At 41.9% G+C, this 21,492-nt stretch overlaps 1 protein-coding gene across 6 annotated transcripts in view; it reads right to left on the bottom strand.

Annotated features, from left to right (window-relative positions):
* The window catches only part of LOC139757844 (uncharacterized), a 255,572-nt gene that overhangs the window by 207,568 nt on the left and 26,512 nt on the right, over positions 1-21,492 (bottom strand). For all 6 annotated transcript variants that reach the window (XM_071678740.1, XM_071678743.1, XM_071678741.1 and 3 more), the window contains exons 4-7: positions 20,118-20,263; positions 18,075-18,102; positions 16,856-16,973; positions 15,777-15,823 (exon numbers count right to left, since the gene is read on the bottom strand). In XM_071678740.1, coding sequence (XP_071534841.1) covers positions 15,777-15,823; positions 16,856-16,973; positions 18,075-18,102; positions 20,118-20,263 — 339 coding nt within the window. The remainder of the gene's footprint in view (positions 1-15,776; positions 15,824-16,855; positions 16,974-18,074; positions 18,103-20,117; positions 20,264-21,492) is intronic.

Here is a 21,492-nt window from a genome sequence, read left to right as displayed (position 1 = left end):
CTTTCACCCTCCTGCAAGTTCAGGCCCCGATCACACAAAATCTTTTTCACTCCATCTTTCCACCTCCAATTTGGTCTCCCTCTTCTCCTCGTTCCCTCCACCTCCGACACATATATCCTCTTGGTCAACCTTTCCTCACTCATTCTCTCCATGTGCCCAAACCATTTCAAAACACCCTCTTCTGCTCTCTCAACCACGCTCTTTTTATTTCCACACATCTCTCTCACCCTTACGTTACTTACTCGATCAAACCACCTCACACCACACATTGTCCTCAGACATCTCATTTCCAGCACATCCATCCTCCTGCGCACAACTCTATCCATAGCCCACGCCTCGCAACCATACAACATTGTTGGAACCAGTATTCCTTCAAACATACCCATTTTTGCTTTCCGAGATAATGTTCTCGACTTCCACACATTCTTCAAGGCTCCCAGAATTTTCGCCCCCTCCCCCACCCTATGGTCCACTTCTGCTTCCATGGTTCCATCCGCTGCCAGATCCACTCCCAGATATCTAAAACACTTCACTTCCTCCAGTTTTTCTCCATTCAAACTCACCTCCCAATTTACTTGACCCTCAACCCTACTGTACCTAATAACCTTGCTCTTATTCACATTTACTCTTAACTTTCTTCTTCCACACACTTTATCAAACTCCGTCACCAGCTTCTGCAGTTTCTCACATGAATCAGCCACCAGCGCTGTATCATCAGCGAACAACAACTGACTCACTTCCCAAGCTCTCTCATCCCCAACAGACTTCATACGTGCCCCTCTTTCCAAAACTCTTGCCTTTACCTCCCTAACAACCCCCTCCATAAACAAATTAAACAACCATGGAGACATCACCCACCCCTGCCGCAAACCTACATTCACTGAGAACCAATCACTTTCCTCTCTTCCTACACGTACACATGCCTTACATCCTCGATGTAATTAATAATAATTTAATGGACCAGACAAGTAATAAATAAAAATTTTCACAATTAAAAAATAAAAATCTCAATCCATATGCATTTAATATCACACTTGTTTTTGGTAGCGTGGGGTTGACTCGCTTTCGACACTTTGTTTTGGTCTCAGTCTGTCTCAAGCTATCATGCAGTCAGGTTGTACATGGAGTGTTTCCGTTATTTCAGAATTGTAGCTTTATTCATTAAATGATCTTGCAATCCTTCCAATTCAAAATGGTATCAAGTGATAGAGGAGTTAAAAGAAAGCATGTGAACTTAAATGTGGCATAGAAGTACGTTACAATCAATTTAACGGAAACCCCTTTTCCCCTATTAATCCATTAAATCAAGGGTTTACTCTGATTTCAGCTGTTTACTTAGTCAAGTGATTTTACATACAATTTATGGAAGAACAGATTTTCACATACAGGTAATTTTCCACTTCTTATATAACTTGAATTCTCTATCCATATGGATATATACACTGTGTGTTTGTGTCACACAGGCCCTGCAGGCCTACTATGCTCTTCTGGCTGAAAACTGGATTTGTTTTTTTGTCTTTCTCTGACCATCTACCTGTTTGATCTCTATAGGTCTACCTCATGGTTTAGATGCCTAATTTCATTTCTCTGTGCAGAACAGGTAAGGAGTTCAAAATTTGTTGGGACCCATCTATTGGACTTTGCCATCACAACTTTTTAAACTTTCATACGATGTCAGCATTTCTAATCTTATAACCAGGCTATTGCTATTTATCCATCATTTTGACAATCAAATGAAATATTCTCTAAAGGCACTTTCTTTTCATCCACTACCCTGACATATGACATTTCTCGAAAAAGCTTCTAGTTACTTTAACTTTGCATCATACAAACACTGAGTAAACACAGTCCATGAAAGGAGGCTTAGCAGGGAACTTGTAGGAAGTATGCTCTAGCATCAACATTTCAAAAGAAGTGTGGGAGGTGATGAAAATAAGAATGCTGATACTTTGAAAGGTTGAGTGATGAAGGTGTATGTAAATCCTCATACTATGCTAATGAGGGAGGGGGAGAGAAGGTTGCAGACACAAGGAGGTTTTAGGGATACAGCTAGGCAAGGTTCTGGAAGTATTCTTGGTCATGTTTTGATCCATAGGGTCTTGATCTGCATGAGGCAAGGCAATGATGAGGTGTTGCTAAAAGAAGCCTAGAAATCTCACGTGTACCCATATTTTCTTGCTTCCAGGTGAGGATTCTCCTCAAAAGAAAAGTATATGAGCCAACCATCTTGAAGCACAGGTGGACGAAACAAAGTACACAAAAGTAAAATTCCCAAAAAGAAGTGGCAGCCAGGACAAGTCAAGAACAAACGCTTTCCCTTAAGACAGCCTGAGACACAATGCTGCAGGTTACTGGAGTACAATCTTTCCTGGTATTTCTTGACTATTTTTCCATGCTCGCTCACTTTAACAATCCTCTTCTTACCCATATCTTTTCCAGAATCATTTACAAATCTTCACCTTCACCTCCTCCAGTTAATGATGAGACATCCCACCAGTTGGCCCTCTCAGTATTCACAAACAGGATTCTCTCTTGTGCACACCTATCAATGAGCATGTAAACCAATAATGCCTGCATATCAACTTTCCTACTCATAAGGATGAAATTATTTCAGTTTGTGAAAATACAACATTGCAATTGTAGAGGAACCATTAAATAGGTTTTTACTTGCTAAGCCTACAATTTAGAGTATGGATTCTTCAAATGTTTCACCAGCCCAAAGATCTGCTGTTCCTTAGTATTTTGGATCTGGTATACCTGAATGTAGTACAAAATCAGGAATTACAAATATGATTATATTTTAAATGCAATCTATATAATTATAATCATAATTAATTTGTTTATGGATGGGGTTGTTAGGGAGGTAAATGCAAGAGTTTTGGAAAGAGGGGCAAGTATGAAGTCTGTTGGGGATGAGAGAGCTTGGGAAGTGAGTCAGTTGTTGTTCGCTGATGATACAGCGCTGGTGGCTGATTCATGTGAGAAACTGCAGAAGCTGGTGACTGAGTTTGGAAAAGTGTGTGGAAGAAGAAAGTTAAGAGTAAATGTGAATAAGAGCAAGGTTATTAGGTACAGTAGGGTTGAGGGTCAAGTCAATTGGGAGGTGAGTTTGAATGGAGAAAAACTGGAGGAAGTGAAGTGTTTTAGATATCTGGGAGTGGATCTGGCAGCGGATGGAACCATGGAAGCGGAAGTGGATCATAGGGTGGGGGAGGGGGCGAAAATTCTGGGGGCCTTGAAGAATGTGTGGAAGTCAAGAACATTATCTCGGAAAGCAAAAATGGGTATGTTTGAAGGAATACTGGTTCCAACAATGTTGTATGGTTGCGAGGCGTGGGCTATGGATAGAGTTGTGCGCAGGAGGATGGATGTGCTGGAAATGAGATGTTTGAGGACAATGTGTGGTGTGAGGTGGTTTGATCGAGTGAGTAACGTAAGGGTAAGAGAGATGTGTGGAAATAAAAAGAGCGTGGTTGAGAGAGCAGAGGAGGGTGTTTTGAAGTGGTTTGGGCACATGGAGAGGATGAGTGAGGAAAGATTGACCAAGAGGATATATGTGTCGGAGGTGGAGGGAACAAGGAGAAGAGGGAGACCAAATTGGAGGTGGAAAGATGGAGTGAAAAAGATTTTGTGTGATTGGGGCCTGAACATGCAGGAGGGTGAAAGGAGGGCAAGGAATAGAGTGAATTGGAGCGATGTGGTATACCAGGGTTGACGTGCTGTCAGTGGATTGAAGCAAGGCATGTGAAGCGTCTGGGGTAACCCATGGAAAGCTGTGTAGGTATGTATATTTGCGTGTGTGGACGTATGTATATACATGTGTATGGGGGGGGGGGCATTTCTTTCGTCTGTTTCCTTGCGCTACCTCGCAAACGCGGGAGACAGCGACAAAGTATAATAAAAAAAAAAAATAAAAAATAATTCATCCCTGGGATAGGGGAGAAGAATACAGCCTACACATTTCGAGTGTGTTGGAAAAGGTGGCTAGGACTGGCAGGGGCAGGTGACAGGAAATCCTTCCTGTATTACTTGCCAGGAGAAGGAACAAAGCAAGGAGCCAAGGGCGGAATTATCCCTCTATGGGTCATTCATCTGTTTTCGACACTACCTTGCTAATGCAGAAAATGGCAAGTAGTATGAAAAAAATAATCAATAAAAGTGAATGAAATTAATGAAACCAACTGCATTCTAATGTACAAGAAAGGAACACTGGTAAAGCTCATAGCTTACCTACTGCAACCATACATATGAGGTTTTTTCTTCTCTTTTTCATACATGATCGCTGCTTCCACATTAGGGAGGCAGCACCAGAAAACAGACGAAAAAATACACATCTGTTCCCATACACATACATGTGCATACATCTATAAGACAAGAGAACAAATGGGAACAATAATAAGTAATGATGAAGTGAGGAGGAGTGAGTATTTTGAAGGCTTGTTGAATGTGTTTGATGACAGAGTGGCAGATATAGGGTGTTTTTGTTGGGGTGGTGTGTGAAGTGAAAGGGTCAGGGAGAATAGTTTGGTAAACAGAGAAGAGGCAGTGAAAGCTTTATGGGCGTGACTGTGTTGTTCATTGGTTGGTAAGGATTTTCAATGTATGTATGGATCATGGTGCCTGGGGAATGGTGGAATGCTTGCATAGTGCCACTGTACAAAGGGAAAGGGGATGGGTGATTATCATTGGTACTTATGCACCTGGTCATGAGAAGAAAGATCCTGAGAGGCAAGTGTTTTGGGAGCAGCTGAGTGAATGTGTTAGCAGCTTTGATGCACAAGACCAGGTTATAGTGAGGGGTGATCTAAATGTGAAGGTTATTAATGTGGCAGTTGAGGGTATAATTGGTGTACATGGAGTGTTCAGTGTTGTAAATGGAAAAGGTGAAGAGCTTGTGGATTTGTGTACTGAAAAAAGACTGGTGTTTGGGAATACCTGGTTTAAAAAGAGATATACATAAGTGTATGTAAACATTTATTGCCACTCCAGACTTGTGTGGGTTAGGTCAGTGCAACAGGAACATTGGGAAAAGCAGCTGCGTCAGAGCTCCTGCCTGCATTCGTATATTAGTCGTGTGTGAGTCATTTATAGTGATATAATGAAAGACAAGAACTATATAAAACTGGCAAAACATGGTGAGCTGCTGTACACTAGAGTGATAGTAATTGGCGAGAATATAGTATAACATTGGAAAATATATACAGTGAGTGAATATCGTGTGATCACCCAGAAAAAGTGTAAAGTGTGGATTCTCGTGAAAGCCTCGTGACTGATGGCTGTCACAGCCCTTCCTCACCCGCCGGGCGCCGGAAGGCTCCTACAACCCAGACCAGGCTGGATTTGACCAACGACCGGGACCACAGGAATGTACTTGATCACGCGCTAAATTGTGGAGAGAGCGCGCTGGAGGACGTGGACGAGGTGCTGGGTGGAGAGCGCGCTGGAGGACGGGTTCGGCAAATGAGGAAGAAGACCGATTTCGACGATGAAGGCCTGCACTGTGGCTGAGAGATTGACTTGAGGAGGCAGAAGTGATATTGTGACAGTGATTGTGTCAGCGTCGCGTCGCCTCGCCGCAGTGTATCGAGACAGACTTCCCCAGAACTTTTAAAGGGGAAGTAAATGTTTATAGTTGTGTTAATGGAGTGATAGTTTTCATGCATGGTGTTTTTTGACAAGAAAATAGTGAAGTTGGAGAAAAATGTAGCTTAGACATTGAAGCTTATTGACACAGTGGTGAAATTGATGAGAACTGCTATTGACGTTTGTGTGAATAAATTGTACATTTCCTTTTCCATAGCCAGAGGTTGAACCATTATGTGACATTCATTTTTTTTTCATTCATTTCAAGCTAAAAGTTTGTTTCTAAATTGTTCTTACATTTTTCATATGTATATATATGTATGTGTGTGTGTGTGTGTGTGTATGTGCATATGTGTGTGTGTGTGTGTGTGTGTGTATATGTATATATATATGTATATTATCCCTGGGGATAGGGGTGAAAGAATACTTCCCACGTATTCCTCGCGTGTCGTAGAAAGCGACTAGAGGGGACGGGAGCGGGGGGCCGGAAATCCTCCCCTCCTTGTATTAACTTTCTAAAATGGGAAACAGAAGAAGGAGTCACGCGGGGAGTGATCATCCTCCTCGAAGGCTCAGAGTGGGGTGCCTAAATGTGTGTGGATGTAACCAAGATGTGAAAAAAGGAGAGATAGGTAGTATGTTTGAGGAAAGGAACCTGGATGTTTTGGCTCTGAGTGAAACGAAGCTCAAGGGTAAAGGGGAAGAGTGGTTTGGAAATGTCTGGGGAGTGAAGTCAGGGGTTAGTGAGAGGACAAGAGCAAGGGAAGGAGTAGCAATACTCCTGAAACAGGAGTTGTGGGAGTATGTGATAGAATGTAAGAAAGTAAATTCTCGATTAATATGGGTAAAATTGAAAGTTGATGGAGAGAGGTGGGTGATTATTGGTGCATATGTACCTGGGCATGAGAAGAAAGATCATGAGAGGCAAGTGTTTTGGGAGCAGCTAAATGAGTGTGTTAGCGGTTTTGATGCACGAGACCGGGTTATAGTGATGGGTGATTTGAATGCAAAGGTGAGTAATGTGGCAGTTGAGGGAATAATTGGTATGCATGGGGTGTTCAGTGTTGTAAATGGAAATGGTGAAGAGCTTGTAGATTTATGTGCTGAAAAAGGACTGATGATTGGGAATACCTGGTTTAAAAAGCGAGATATACATAAGTATACTTATGTAAGTAGGAGAGATGGCCAGAGAGCGTTATTGGATTACGTGTTAATTGACAGGCGTGCGAAAGAGAGACTTTTGGATGTTAATGTGCTGAGAGGTGCAACTGGAGGGATGTCTGATCATTATCTTGTGGAGGCTAAGGTGAAGATTAGTATGGGTTTTCAGAAAAGAGGAGTGAATGTTGGGGTGAAGAAGGTGGTGAGAGTAAGTGAGCTTGGGAAGGAGACCTGTGTGGGGAAGTACCAGGAGAGACTGTGTACAGAATGGAAAAAGGTGAGAACAATGGAAGTAAGGGGAGTCGGGGAGGAATGGGATGTATTTAGGGAATCAGTGATGGATTGCGCAAAAGATGCTTGTGGCATGAGAAGAGTGGGAGGTGGGCTGTTTAGAAAGGGTAGTGAGTGGTGGGATGAAGAAGTAAGAGTATTAGTGAAAGAGAAGAGAGAGGCATTTGGACGATTTTTGCAGGGAAAAAATGCAATTGAGTGGGAGAAGTATAAAAGAAAGAGACAGGAGGTCAAGAGAAAGGTGCAAGAGGTGAAAAAGAGGGCAAATGAGAGTTGGGGTGAGAGACTATCAGTAAATTTTAGGGAGAATAAAAAGATGTTCTGGAAGGAGGTAAATAGGGTGCGTAAGACAAGGGAGCAAATGGGAACTTCAGTGAAGGGCGTAAATGGGGAGGTGATAACAAGTAGCGGTGATGTGAGAAGGAGATGGAATGAGTATTTTGAAGGTTTGTTGAATGTGTCTGATGACAGAGTGGCAGATATAGGGTGTTTTGGTCGAGGTGGTGTGCAAAGTGAGAGGGTTAGGGAAAATGATTTGGTAAACAGAGAAGAGGTAGTAAAAGCTTTGCGGAAGATGAAAGCCGGCAAGGCAGCAGGTTTGGATGGTATTGCAGTGGAATTTATTAAGAAAGGGGGTGACTGTATTGTTGACTGGTTGGTAAGGTTATTTAATGTATGTATGACTCATGGTGAGGTGCCTGAGGATTGGCGGAATGCGTGCATAGTGCCATTGTACAAAGGCAAAGGGGATAAGAGTGAGTGCTCAAATTACAGAGGTGTAAGTTTGTTGAGTATTCCTGGTAAATTATATGGGAGGGTATTGATTGAGAGGGTGAAGGCATGTGCAGAGCATCAGATTGGGGAAGAGCAGTGCGGTTTCAGAAGTGGTAGAGGATGTGTGGATCAGGTGTTTGCTTTGAAGAATGTATGTGAGAAATACTTAGAAAAGCAAATGGATTTGTATGTAGCATTTATGGATCTGGAGAAGGCATATGATAGAGTTGATAGAGATGCTCTGTGGAAGGTATTAAGAATATATGGTGTGGGAGGCAAGTTGTTAGAAGCAGTGAAAAGTTTTTATCGAGGATGTAAGGCATGTGTACGTGTAGGAAGAGAGGAAAGTGATTGGTTCTCAGTGAATGTAGGTTTGCGGCAGGGGTGTGTGATGTCTCCATGGTTGTTTAATTTGTTTATGGATGGGGTTGTAAAGGAGGTAAATGCAAGAGTCCTGGAAAGAGGGGCAAGTATGAAGTCTGTTGGGGATGAGAGAGCTTGGGAAGTGAGTCAATTGTTGTTCGCTGATGATACAGCGCTGGTGGCTGATTCATGTGAGAAACTGCAGAAGCTGGTGACTGAGTTTGGTAAAGTGTGTGGAAGAAGAAAGTTCAGAGTAAATGTGAATAAGAGCAAGGTTATTAGGTACAGTAGGGGTGAGGGTCAAGTCAATTGGGAGGTGAGTTTGAATGGAGAAAAACTGGAGGAAGTGAAGTGTTTTAGATATCTGGGAGTGGATCTGTCAGCGGATGGAACCATGGAAGCGGAAGTGGATCATAGGGTGGGGGAGGGGGCGAAAATTTTGGGAGCCTTGAAAAATGTGTGGAAGTCGAGAACATTATCTCGGAAAGCAAAAATGGGTATGTTTGAGGGAATAGTGGTTCCAACAATGCTGTATGGTTGCGAGGCGTGGGCTATGGATAGAGATGTGCGCAGGAGGATGGATGTGCTGGAAATGAGATGTTTGAGGACAATGTGTGGTGTGAGGTGGTTTGATCGAGTAAGTAACGTAAGGGTAAGAGAGATGTGTGGAAATAAAAAGAGCGTGGTCGAGAGAGCAGAAGAGGGTGTTTTGAAATGGTTTGGGCACATGGAGAGAATGAGTGAGGAGAGATTGACCAAGAGGATATATGTGTCGGAGGTGGAGGGAACGAGGAGAAGAGGGAGACCAAATTGGAGGTGGAAAGATGGAGTGAAAAAGATTTTGTGTGATCGGGGCCTGAACATGCAGGAGGGTGAAAGGAGGGCAAGAAATAGAGTGAATTGGAGTCATGTGGTATACAGGGGTTGACGTGCTGTCAGTGGATTGAAGCAAGGCATGTGAAGCGTCTGGGGTAAACCATGGAAAGCTGTGTAGGTATGTATATTTGCGTGTGTGGACGTGTGTATGTACATGTGTATGGGGGGGGGGGTTGGGCCATTTCTTTCGTCTGTTTCCTTGCGCTACCTCGCAAACGCGGGAGACAGCGACAAAGTATAAAAAAAAAAAAAAAAAAAAAAAACATAAGTATACGTATGTGGGTATAAGAGATGGTCAAAGGGCATCATGGCATTGTGTGTTCACTGATAAGCGTGTAAAAGAGAGACTTTTGGATGTTAATGTGCTGAGAGGGGCAGCTGGAGGGATGCCTGATCATTATCTTGTGGAGACGAAGGTGAAAATTTGCAGATGTTTTCAAAAAAGAAGAGAGTGGTAAGCGTAAATGAGCTTGGAAAGGAGACTTGTGTGAGGAAGTACAAAAACAGATTAGGTGTAGAATGGCAAAAGGTGAGAGCACATGACATGAGGGGAGTGGGTGAGGAATGGGATGTATTTAGGGAAGCAGTGACGGCTTGCACAAAAGATGCATGTGGCATGAGAAAGGTGGGAGGTGGACAAGTTAGAAAGGGTAGTGAGTGGTGGGATGAATAAGTAAGGTTGTTATTGAAAGAGAAAAGAGACGAGTCTGGACAATACTTGTAGGGAAGTAGTACAAATAGCTGGAGTTATATAAAAAAAAAAAAAAAGCAGCAGGAGGTCAACAGAAAGGTGCAAGAGGGGGTGAATGTTATTTCCTGTGTGGCGGGGTGGCGACAGGAATGGATGAAGGCAGCAAGTACGAGTATGTACATGTGTATATATTTATAAGTCTGAGCATGTATATGCATGTATACATTAATATGTATATGCATGTACATGTGCGTTTATGGATTTGTAACAATGTAGCATTTATGGATCTGGAGAAGGCATATGATAAGAGTTGATAGAGATGCTCTGTGGAAGGTATTAAGAATATATGGTGTGGGAGGCAAGTTGTTAGAAGCAGTGAAAAGTTTCTATCGAGGATGTAAGCCATGTGTACGTGTAGGAAGAAAGGAAAGTGATTGGTTCTCAGTGAATGTTGGTTTACGGCAGGGGTGTGTGATGTCTCCATGGTTGTTTAATTTGTTTATGGATAGGGTTTTTAGGGAGGTGAATGCACGAGTTTTGAAAAGAGGGGCAAGTATGCAGTCTGTTGTGGATGAAAGAGTTTGGGAAGTGAGTCAGTTGTTGTTCACTAATGATACAGCGCTGGTGGCAGATTCATGTGAGAAACTGCAGAAGCTGGTGACTGACTTTGGTAAAGTGTGTGAAAGAAAGCTGAGAGTAAATGTGAATAAGAGCAAGGTTATTAGGTAGAGTAGGGTTGAGGGAAAAGTCAACTGGAAGGTAAGTTTGAATGGAGAAAAATACGAGGAAATGAAGTGTTTTAGATATCTGGGAGAGGATTTGGCAGCGAATGGAACCATGGAAGTGGAAGTGAATCATAGGGTGGGGGAGGGGGCGAAAATTCTCGGAGCGTTGAAGAATGTGTGGAAGTCGAGAACATTATCTCGGAAAGCAAAAATGGCTATGTTTGAAGGAATAGTGGTTCCAACAATGTTATATGGTTGGGAGGCGTGGGCTATGGATAGAGTTGTGCGGAGGAGGGTGGATGTGCTGGAAATGAGATGTTTAAGGACAATATGTGGTGCAAGGTGGTTTGATCGAGTAAGTAATAACAGGGTAAGAGAGATGTGTGGTAATAAAAAGTGTGGTTGAGAGAGCAGAAGAGGGTATTTTGAAATGGTATGGTCACATGGAGAGAATGAGTGAGGAAAGATTGACCAAGAGAATATATGTGTCTGAGGTGGAGGGAACGAGAAGTGGGAAACCAAATTGGAGGTGGAAAGATGGAGTGAAAAAGATTTTTTGAGTGATTGGGGCCTGAACATGCAGGAGGGTGAAAGGCGTGCAAGGAATAGTGAATTGGAACGATGTGGAAAAACCAGGGGTCAACGTGCTGTCAATGGATTGACCCAGGGCATGTGAAGCGTCTGGGGTAAACCATGGAAAGTTTTGTGGGGCCTGGATGTGGAAAGGGAGCTGTGGTTTCGGTGCATTATTACATGACAGATAGAGACTGAGTGTGAACGAATGTGGCCTTTGTTGTCTTTTCCTAGCGCTACCTCGCACACATAAGGGGGAGGGGGTTGTTGTTTCATGTATGGCAGGGTGGCGATGGGAATGAATAAAGGCAGACAGTATGAATTATGTACATGTGTATATATGTATATGTGTGTGTGTGTGTATATATATATGTATACGTTGAGACGTATAGGTATGTATATGTGCATGTGTGGACGTGTATGTATACACGTGTATGTGGGTGGGTTGGGCCATTCTTTTGTCTGTTTCCTTACGCTACCTCGCTAACGCGGGAGACAGCAACAAAGCAAAATAAATAAATAAATATATATATATATATATATATATATATATATATATATATATATATATATATATATATATATATATATATATATATGAGTATATGAGTGGCTGGGCCATTCTTCGTCTGTTTCCGTGCACTGCCTCACTGATGCGGGAAACAATGAGTAAGTATAATAAACAAAATAAAATGTAAGATGTTTCGAAGGGAAGCAAATAACGTGTGTATAAGGTGACTAAAAGGGGAGGTTGCAGGTTGCTGTATATCCTCCCCTTTCATTTTAATTTTCAAAAAAAAGGAAACAGAAGGGGACCAAGTGAGGACATTCCCTCTAAGGCTCAGTCCTCAGTTCTTAACGCTACCTCACTAATATAGGAAATGGCGATATGTATGAATGGTTTGGTAAACAGAGAAGAGGTAGTGAAAGCTTTGTGGAAGATGAAAGTCAGCAAGGTGACAGGTTTGGATGGTACTGCATTGTAATTTATCAAAAAAGGGGGTGACTGAATGATGACTCATTGGTAAGGATATTCAATGGTTTATGGTGAAGTGCTGAGGATTGGCAGAATGCATGCATAGTGCCATTGTACAAAGGCAAAGGGGATATAGGTGAGTGTTCATATTACAGAGGTATAAGTTTATTAGAATATTCCTGGGAAATTATATGGGAGGGTATTGATTGAGAAGGTAAAGGCATGTACAGAGCATCAGACTGGGGAAGAGCAGTGTGGTTTCAGAAGTAGTTGAGCATGTGTGGATCAGGTGTTTGCTTTGAAGAATGTATGCAAGAAATATTTAAAAAAGATGGATTTGTATGTAGCATTTATGGATCTGAAGAAGGCATATGATAGGGTTGACAGAGATGCTTTGTGGAAGGTTTTTTGATTATATTGTGTGAGAGGCAAGTTGCTAGAAGCAGTGAAAAGTTTTTACCAAGGATGTAAGGCATATGTACGAGTAGGAAGGGAGGAAAGCGATTGGTTCTCAGTGAATGTCGGTTTGCAACAGGGGTGTGTGATGTCTCCATGGTTGTTTAATTTGTTTATGGATAGAGTGGTCAGGGAAATGAATGCAAGAGTTTTGGAGAGAAGGGCAAGTATGCAGCCTGTTGTGGATGAGAGGGCTTGGGAAGTGAGTCATTTGTTGTTCGATGATGATACAGTTCTGGTGGCTGATTCTGGTGAGACACTATAGAGGTTGGTAACCAAGTTTGGTAGTGTGTGTGAAAGGAGAAAGTTAAGAGTAAATGTGAATAAGAGCAAAGTCATTAGGTTCAGTAAGGTTGACAGGCAAGTTAACTGCATGGTAAGTTTGAACAGAGAAAAACTGGAGGAAGTAAAGTGTTTTAGATGTCTGGAAGTGGACTTAGCAGCAGAAGTGAGTCACAAGATGAGGAGAGGGTGAAGGTTCTGGGAGCGCTGAAGAATGTGTGGAAGGCAAGAATGTTATCTCGGAGATCAAAAATGGGTATGTTTGAAGGAATAATGGTTCCAACAATGTTATATGGTTGCGAGACTTCTCTTTGTTCCCTCCATCTCTGACATATATATCCTCTTTGTCAATCTCCCTCACTCATTTTCTCCATGTGTCCAAATCATTTCAACACACCCTCTTCTGCTCTCTCAACACACACTTTTTATCACCACACACCTCTCACCCTTTCATTACTTACTCGATCACCCCACCTCACACCACACAGTGTCCTCAAACATCTCATTTCCAACAAATCCACCCTCCTCCCCACAACCATATCTATAGCCCATGCCTCACTACCATATAATACTGTTGGAACCACTATTCCTTCAAACACCCATTTTTGCTCCCGAGATAACGTTCTCACCTTCCACACATTCTTCAGTGCAACCACTATTCCTTCAAACGCCCATTTTTGCTCTCCGAGATAACTTCCTCACCTTCCACACGTTCTTCAGTGCTCCCACAACCTTCACCCCCTCCCCCACCCTGTGACTCACTTCCACGGTTCCATCCGCTTTTAAACCCACTCCCAGATATCTATAACACTTCACTTCCTCTAGTTTTCCTTCATTCAAACTTACCTCCCAATTAACTTGTCCCTCAACCCAACTGAACCTAATAACCTTGTTCTTATTCACATTTACTTAACTTTCTTCTTTCACACATTTTACCAAACTCAGTTACCAACCTCTGCAGTTTCTCACCTAAATAGCCACCACACTTGTATCAGCGAACAACTGACTCACTTCTCTAGCCCTCTCATCCACAACAGACTGCATACTTGCCCCCTCTCCAAAACTCTTGCATTCACCTCCCTAACCACCCCATCCATAAACAAAATATATAACCATGGGGACATCACACACCCCTGCTACAAGCCGACATTCACTGGGAACCAATCACTTTCCTCTCTTCCTACTCATACACATGCCTTACTTTTCTTTCTTTCAAACTATTCGCCATTTCCCGCATTAGCGAGGTAGCGTTAAGAACAGAGGACTGGGCCTTTGAGGGAATACCCTCACCTGGCCCAATTCTCTGTTCCTTCTTTTGGAAAATTAAAAAAAAACCGAGAGGGGAGGATTTCCAGCCCCCCGCTCCCTCCCCTTTTAGTCGCCTTCTACGACACGCAGGGAATACGTGGGAAGTACTCTTAATCCCCTATCCCCATGCCTTACATCCTTAGTAAAAAAAATTTCAATGCTTCTAGCAACTTGCCTCCCACACCACATACTCTTTAAACCTTCCACAAAGCATGTCTATCAACCTTATCCTTTGCCTTCTACAGATCCATAAATGCTACATACAAATCCATCTGTTTTTTAAGTATTTTTCACACAAATTCTTTAAAGCAAATACTTGATCCACACATCCTCTACCACTTCTGAAACCACAATGCTCTTCCCCAATCTGTTGCTCTGTACATGCCTTTACTCTTTCAATCACTACCCTCCCATACAATTTCCCAGGAACACTCAACAAACTTATGCCTCTGTAACTTGAACACTCAACTTTATCCCCTTTGCCTTTGTACAACAGCACTATGCACGCATTCCTCCAATCCTTAGGCACTTCATCATGAACCATCCATATATTGAATACCCTTACCAACCTATCAACAACACAGTCACCCCTTTTTTTAATAAATTCCACAGCAATACCATCCAAACCCGCCACCTTGCTGACTTTCATCTTCCTCAAAGCCTTCACCACCTCTTCCCTGTTTACTAAACCATTGAGAGAGCAGAAGAGGGTGTGTTGAAATGGTTTGGACACATGGAGAGAATGAGTGAGGAAAGATTGACAAAGAGGACATATGTGTCAGAGGTGGAGGAAATAAAGAGAAGTGGGAGACCAAACTGGAGGTGGAAGGCTGGAGTGAAAAAGATTTTCAACAATCGGGGCCTGAACAAAGAGAGGGTGAAAGGAGGGCAAGGAATATAGTGAACTGGAACAATGTGGTATACCGGGGTCGATATGCTGTCAATGGATTGAAGCAGGGCATGTAAAACGTCTAGGGTAAACCATGGAAAGGTCTGTGGGACCTGGAAGTGGAAAGGGAGCTGTGGTTTTGGTGCATTACACAAGACAGCTAGAGACTGAGTGTGAAGAAATGTGGCCTTTTTGTCTTTTCCTAGCACTACCTTGCTGGATGGGAGGGGGGTATTTTCTGTGTGGCGGGGAGGTGACAGGAATGGATGAAGGTAGCAAGTATGAATATGTGCCTATATGGGCGTTTATATATAAATGTGTGTATGTGGGTGGTTGGGCCATTCTTTGTCTGTTTTCTTGCGCTATCTCGCAGAGGCAAAAAACAGCAGTTAAGAATAATATATACATATTATTTTTTTTTATACTAAATCGCTGTTTCCTGTGTCAGCAAGGTAGTGCAGGGAAACATAGTGACAAGTGATGTGGTAAAGCAATAATTTCTCTAAATAAGGAAAATTCTTGAGTATCGGGATTTCCATACTTAGTGTTTAATTATTTCTATTACCTCTTATCAAATTACAGAAAACAAACACCTTGTACCAAATTCCACAATAATGTTTCTATATTTTATCCAGTTCAACCCTAACATCTGTTCCCACAATCTTCATCTATCTACCACTACTAAATAAATAAAGTCAGAATGTTTCCATTTCTACATAATTCACTCCTACCACATACCTTGAATTAGCATTTTCAATGACCTACAGGGAAGGGCATATAAAACATTATGACATTGGATGATATAATTGAATTATGCATGTGGCTTACCTTTATCATCTTTTGGCTTGTCACCTTTCCCCTTTTCATCTCCTGAGCTGTGGAGAACACAGGAAAAAGTCCAAAATGAGAATAAATTCACAGTATATCTATGGTTATTTCAAAATCAATTACAACAATACAGGTTTTAAATCTGAATTCATTATTGAAATTTGAGCTTAATAATCTTCAAACTTACTTCCATGAGAATATCTATTATCATTCAAAGGTTGTAAGTGTCAATACAGGAAAACTATTTTAATGAAAAATAAAATTTGGTGCCACGTTACAAGGGCTGCTGTTTCCCACAAACACCCTCTCTAAGTCACTGCATAATAGCATGCACATCTTGTGGACTAGACGCAAATGAAAGACCCACCTAGTGTCTTCTATCTCTTTCCAGACATTACGACCCACTTGCTTGAGTGGTAATAACAGTCTTGTTATCCATTCATTTACTTACTTTCTTAAGTGGTAATGATAAGCTTGCTATTCAGCTATTCATTACTAATTTATTTTTCATACCACCATTCTGTGAAACTGGATTTATATAAAAAAACACATTTAAAAAATTTTCATAACAATCTGCAACTAGGGGTAAAATATTCAACAAAAATAGTTGTCAGTACCATCTAAATTCAACCCAGTGAAAGTCCATTACATCTTTTATGAACCCTCTTGCAGCAAAATGTAATCACCACCCATCCCAACCCTCAAAACAATTAGCAGTCTTGAATAACATCCCTTGTACAACCCAACTTAACAGAAATTCTATGTAATGAAAAGCTATCCTTTCTTTTATATAAAATGCCCTGAATTTAACTGCCTCCTTAAAAAATGCAGAAAAGGAAGAAGATACAACTCAGGTAAATTAAAAATTTCACAAGGGGAAAATAATTCATACTGGCTTATTTTGAACTGCTTCCCACATCCACATGTCTCAGGATGTTGGCAAGCCTGTGTAACAAGAAGGCTAGTGTGTTTAACAACTGGTCTAGCAGATGTGTACAGCAAAGGGAGATCATGCCCCATGTTTCAGTAGCAGCTTAGGACTGACTGCTGATGATACAAACCCAGTATGAGGAACCAACCTCTTGGGCTTATCGCATTCTTTCTTATCCTGTGAATCGGCGGACGTGTCCTTCTTCCCCGTTGTAGAATCTGCGCTGGCGTGGGTTGCGGAAGTGCCCTCCTTGGTGTGTGATCGCTCTGTGGGTCGAGTCAGTCATCAGGGTAGGCCGTGGCTCCCCTCTGGCAGGTGGTGATATCCAACGCCAGAAGTGAGTCACGTTGAGTATCTGGTTCAGTATGAACCAGGAAGGAACGGACGTACCACCACATCATCGCTGCTGCTGCCCCTGGGACTGCGATGTCATCCATGTGAGGGGGTGGGGGACCATTGGGAACAGGAACCTCACCAGCTCAAATCCGACTGCACACACTCCTGCTGTACCTAGTATGGATGGGCTGCTGCTGCTGGCTACATATTCATTCATATCTTGTATTACATACAGAAGAGACTGCATGCTAAAAATTACTACTGAGAAGCTACAAGATGTCTTGCAAGGATGACTAAGTGCAACTCCCAAGACACTTAAGCTGGTGCTTCTGTCAGTGATCCCACCACCACCAACAAATCTGCTACAGCTGCCGCTGAAGTACCTGGTTCTTCTTCATGGCCTGGGTCCCCCACACCCCCTCTCCTTCTTCTCATTCTGGCTAAAATATACTCAGAGTATCCTAGAGAATAACGCTATTGGAATATGATTTTCATTCCTTATGTTGACGGAGATTTCTTTGCATAAGAAGTTAGTAAGATGTACAATGGATGCCTACTCAAGGCACTTATAGTAAACTTCCTAACTATGGGCAACAAACTTCAGACTCACACATGAAATAAAAGCTAATAACACCTTCTCTCTTCTTGAAGAGCAGGACAGCAGTCATCACTGACAGATGTATAATGATCTTGTCACATGCTCAAGTCTATCCAGATATCCATCTATTTAGAGTCGAGTTCAGTCACTTCACCAAAACACTATATTCTCCGGAAAGCAGGCATATCCTCGTACTTCTTCACATCTGGGTCTTCTTGAAGTCACTGCTCTTGGCATCTCTTGCACGTACCTGGTGGGTCCAACATCACCTGCTTTCACCAATCATCTGCACTGTATGCCTCAAGACCTCCAATGACTCAATAGCCGACTGTGTGAGCCTTCAGTTTGTGCCCAGAATTAACTAATCCTAACAGATATCAAAATAAAAACAAGGCAAAAAAAATAAACATAGCACACCCATCATTGGGCTTACCTTTACCATCTGCAAGTGACGAGTCATCCTGAAAAAACAAAAAAAAGCATGGAATCTTCAGCAAACTCATTTTCACTGCGAAAATGAAAAATATATTGTCTGTTACACAATGTCTTACATCATACACAATGAAGTTACCAGTTTGACTTTTTTTTCTTTTTTTTGCCGCTGTCTCCCGCGTTTGCGAGGTAGTGCAAGGAAACAGACGAAAGAAATGGCCCAACCCACCCCCACACACATGTATATACATACGTCCACACACGCAAATATACATACCTACACAGCTTTCCATGGTTTACCCCAGACGCTTCACATGCCCTGATTCAATCCACTGACAGCACGTCAACCCCGGTATACCACATCGCTCCAATTCACTCTGTTCCTTGCCCTCCTTTCACCCTCCTGCATGTTCAGGCCCCAATCACACAAAATCTTTTTCACTCCATCCTTCCACCTCCAATTTGGTCTCCCTCTTCTCCTCGTTCCCTCCATCTCTGACACATATATCCTCTTGGTCAATCTTTCCTCACTCATTCTCTCCATGTGCCCAAACCATTTCAAAACACCCTCTTCTGCTCTCTCAACCATGCTCTTTTTATTTCCACACATCTCTCTTACCCTTACGTTACTTACTCGATCAAACCACCTCACACCACACATTGTCCTCAAACATCTCATTTCCAGCACACCCATCCTCCTGCACACAACTCTATCCATAGCCCACACCTCGCAACCATACAACATTGTTGGAACCACTATTCCTTCAAACATACCCATTTTTGCTTTCCGAGATACTGTTCTCGACTTCCAAACATTCTTCAAGGCTCCCAGAATTTTCGCCCCCTCCCCCACCCTATGATCCTACATAATCTAAAAAATCCATAAGGAAAAAGACTAAAGCATGTTCTTTACAGCCAAATAAGACAACTCTGCAATTACAATCTTGGATAGTTTAACTAACTACACATTTAGGTGTTCAAAATAAGAAATCTGTACTATTCATAGAAAAATTAGAATAATAAAGATAAAAAATGGGTACTTTCTACTGTAAATCTAAAACAATCATTTGTAAGTTACATACAAATGCATGTACAACAGAGATTGCACAGAGTTCATTCAATATAAACAAAAAACATGGTGCATCAGTGCTCCCATGCTTTCTACCTATTTTCCAGAGTGGTAGCTCAACTTTGGGGTTAGGCTTAGAATACAGATACAATCTTTTTTCTATTAATCAGAGGGTGGCTTATAACTGAGAAAAAACTACAAATTTGGTGAATGTTTTTTATTTATGCTTTCAAGTGCCTTCCCAGTAGTAGTTCAGATCAAAAGTGTGAACTGAAGAAAACAACAGCACATAACAGCACCTAAAATCCTCTCCTGCCTTAGCAAAATAGCATCACAAACAAATGAACAATGGCAATATTTGCACAACTCCACTCTACCGTTTCATGTACAGTGCTCTAAAGACCATTCCCTTCCATCCATAACCAATGCAAAAGACTACTCCATGGTTTGACCAATATATCACAACAATAAAATTCATTGCATCCCAACCTGAGCGTCCAAGTCCTGACACACTAAAACCTCCTTAACTCAATACTTCCACCCTTCTTTTACTCCATCCACTTCAGAGAGCCTCATAGTCAGTCAGTCTTCACTTAACCTCTCTGTATGTCCATTTCATTTTAAAAGCACATCCTGGTTTGCCTTCTCAACCTGATTACACTTAGCCATAAAACATGAAAAGCTCTCATTCCATCGTCAAATTTCTTTAAATATATTGCAATAATTATTATGGGGAATAGGGAAAAAGGAGTACTATCCGCTTATCTCTTGGATATTTAGAAGACATTAGTACTAAGCGAGAAGGGAACAGGAGGCAAAAAATCCTCCCTTCCAGTATAATTACTTTCTAAAAGAGGAAATACATAAAGAAACCAATTGAGTATCTTTCCTCTAAGACCCAGTCATCCATTGCTGATGCTACCTCACTAAAACAAGAAAGAGCAAACATTCATAATGTTAAGAAAAAAAGTTTACCTGGTCCAAACGTTCGGAGTCATTAAAGTTCATCTCATCTTCAAGCATTTTGTCTTCATCTTCAAGCATGAGGTTTATTGAGTCATCCTCCAGGTTGCGAGCATCTTCCTCATCACCACGTCCAACATCATTCTCCTTCTCTTGTCCTTTCACAAAATGAAGGTTTTTATATAACATTAATCAATGCAACATACAATGTAAAATTTCCAGCTTACACCTCACTGCTTTCACAAGGTAGTCTCACAACCTTACAAAAATTGGCTTCATTTGTACACATTCAGCCTTTTGCCATCAAATATAATGCAGCATAACCAGTCTAACATCCACTGTCAAATCATAAAGATTATGCCATGGTTAACCCTGACCACTTCACTTCCCCTACCTCCATCTATCCATCATCCATATCCCTGATGTCCAAAACCTTCAGGAACTCTCATCAAGGGGGTGGCCAAGGAAAAAGTCTCCTCTTATGCCTGTCCCTACATGCCTCCCTCGCATACACCATTCCACACATAGTTTCCCCATTTCTCTCCCTCCAGTAATCTTCCACTTTATTTCTCTATGCCACATGTTGACTTCCTCTTAAACCAACTCCTTTAATCGTACTATCATAAACTTTCCTTGTAATCTCCTCATCTTCCATTCTTTCCACATGCCTAGAACCACCCAAAGTATCATAATTTACCCACTCTACATTGCCCTATTTCAGCGAGTGAACAGCATATCACCCCTACATACTGCATAGCTGGACAAACAACAAACCACCATCCCCATATCCCAGTCTTGAACTCCATTAAGCCAGATATAAAACTCTGCAACTATACCTATCCACATCCAGGCCCCACAAAACTTCCATGGTTTACCCAAGATACGTCGCATGCCCTAGTTCAATCCATTGACAGCACGTCGACCCTGGTATACCACATCATTCCAATTCAATCTATTCCTTGCACGCCTTTCACCCTCCTGCATGTTCAAGCCCCGATCACTCAAAATCTTTCTCACTCCATCTTTCCACCTCCAATTTCGTCTCCCACTTCTCGTTCCCTCCACCTCCGACACATATATCCTCTGTCAATCTTTCCTCACTCATTCTCTCCATGTCACCAAACCATTTCAAAACACTCTTTTGCCCTCTCAACCACACTCTTTTTATCACCACACCTCTCTCTTACCCTTTCATTACTTACTCGATCAAACCACCTGTCCTCAAACATCTCATTTCCAACACATCCATCCTCCTCCGCACATCCCTCTCTATAGCCCATGCCTTGCAACCATATAACATTGTTGGGATTGCTATTCCTTCAAACATACCCAATTTTGCTTTCTGAGATAATGTTCTCGACTTCCACACATTCTTCAACGCTCCCAG

Source organism: Panulirus ornatus, chromosome 28 (assembly GCF_036320965.1).
Source record: "Panulirus ornatus isolate Po-2019 chromosome 28, ASM3632096v1, whole genome shotgun sequence".
In the NCBI taxonomy this organism is placed as follows: Eukaryota; Metazoa; Arthropoda; class Malacostraca; order Decapoda; family Palinuridae; genus Panulirus; species Panulirus ornatus.
Note: the sequence above shows the minus strand (reverse complement) of the source record. Positions and strands in the feature narration are given on the sequence as shown.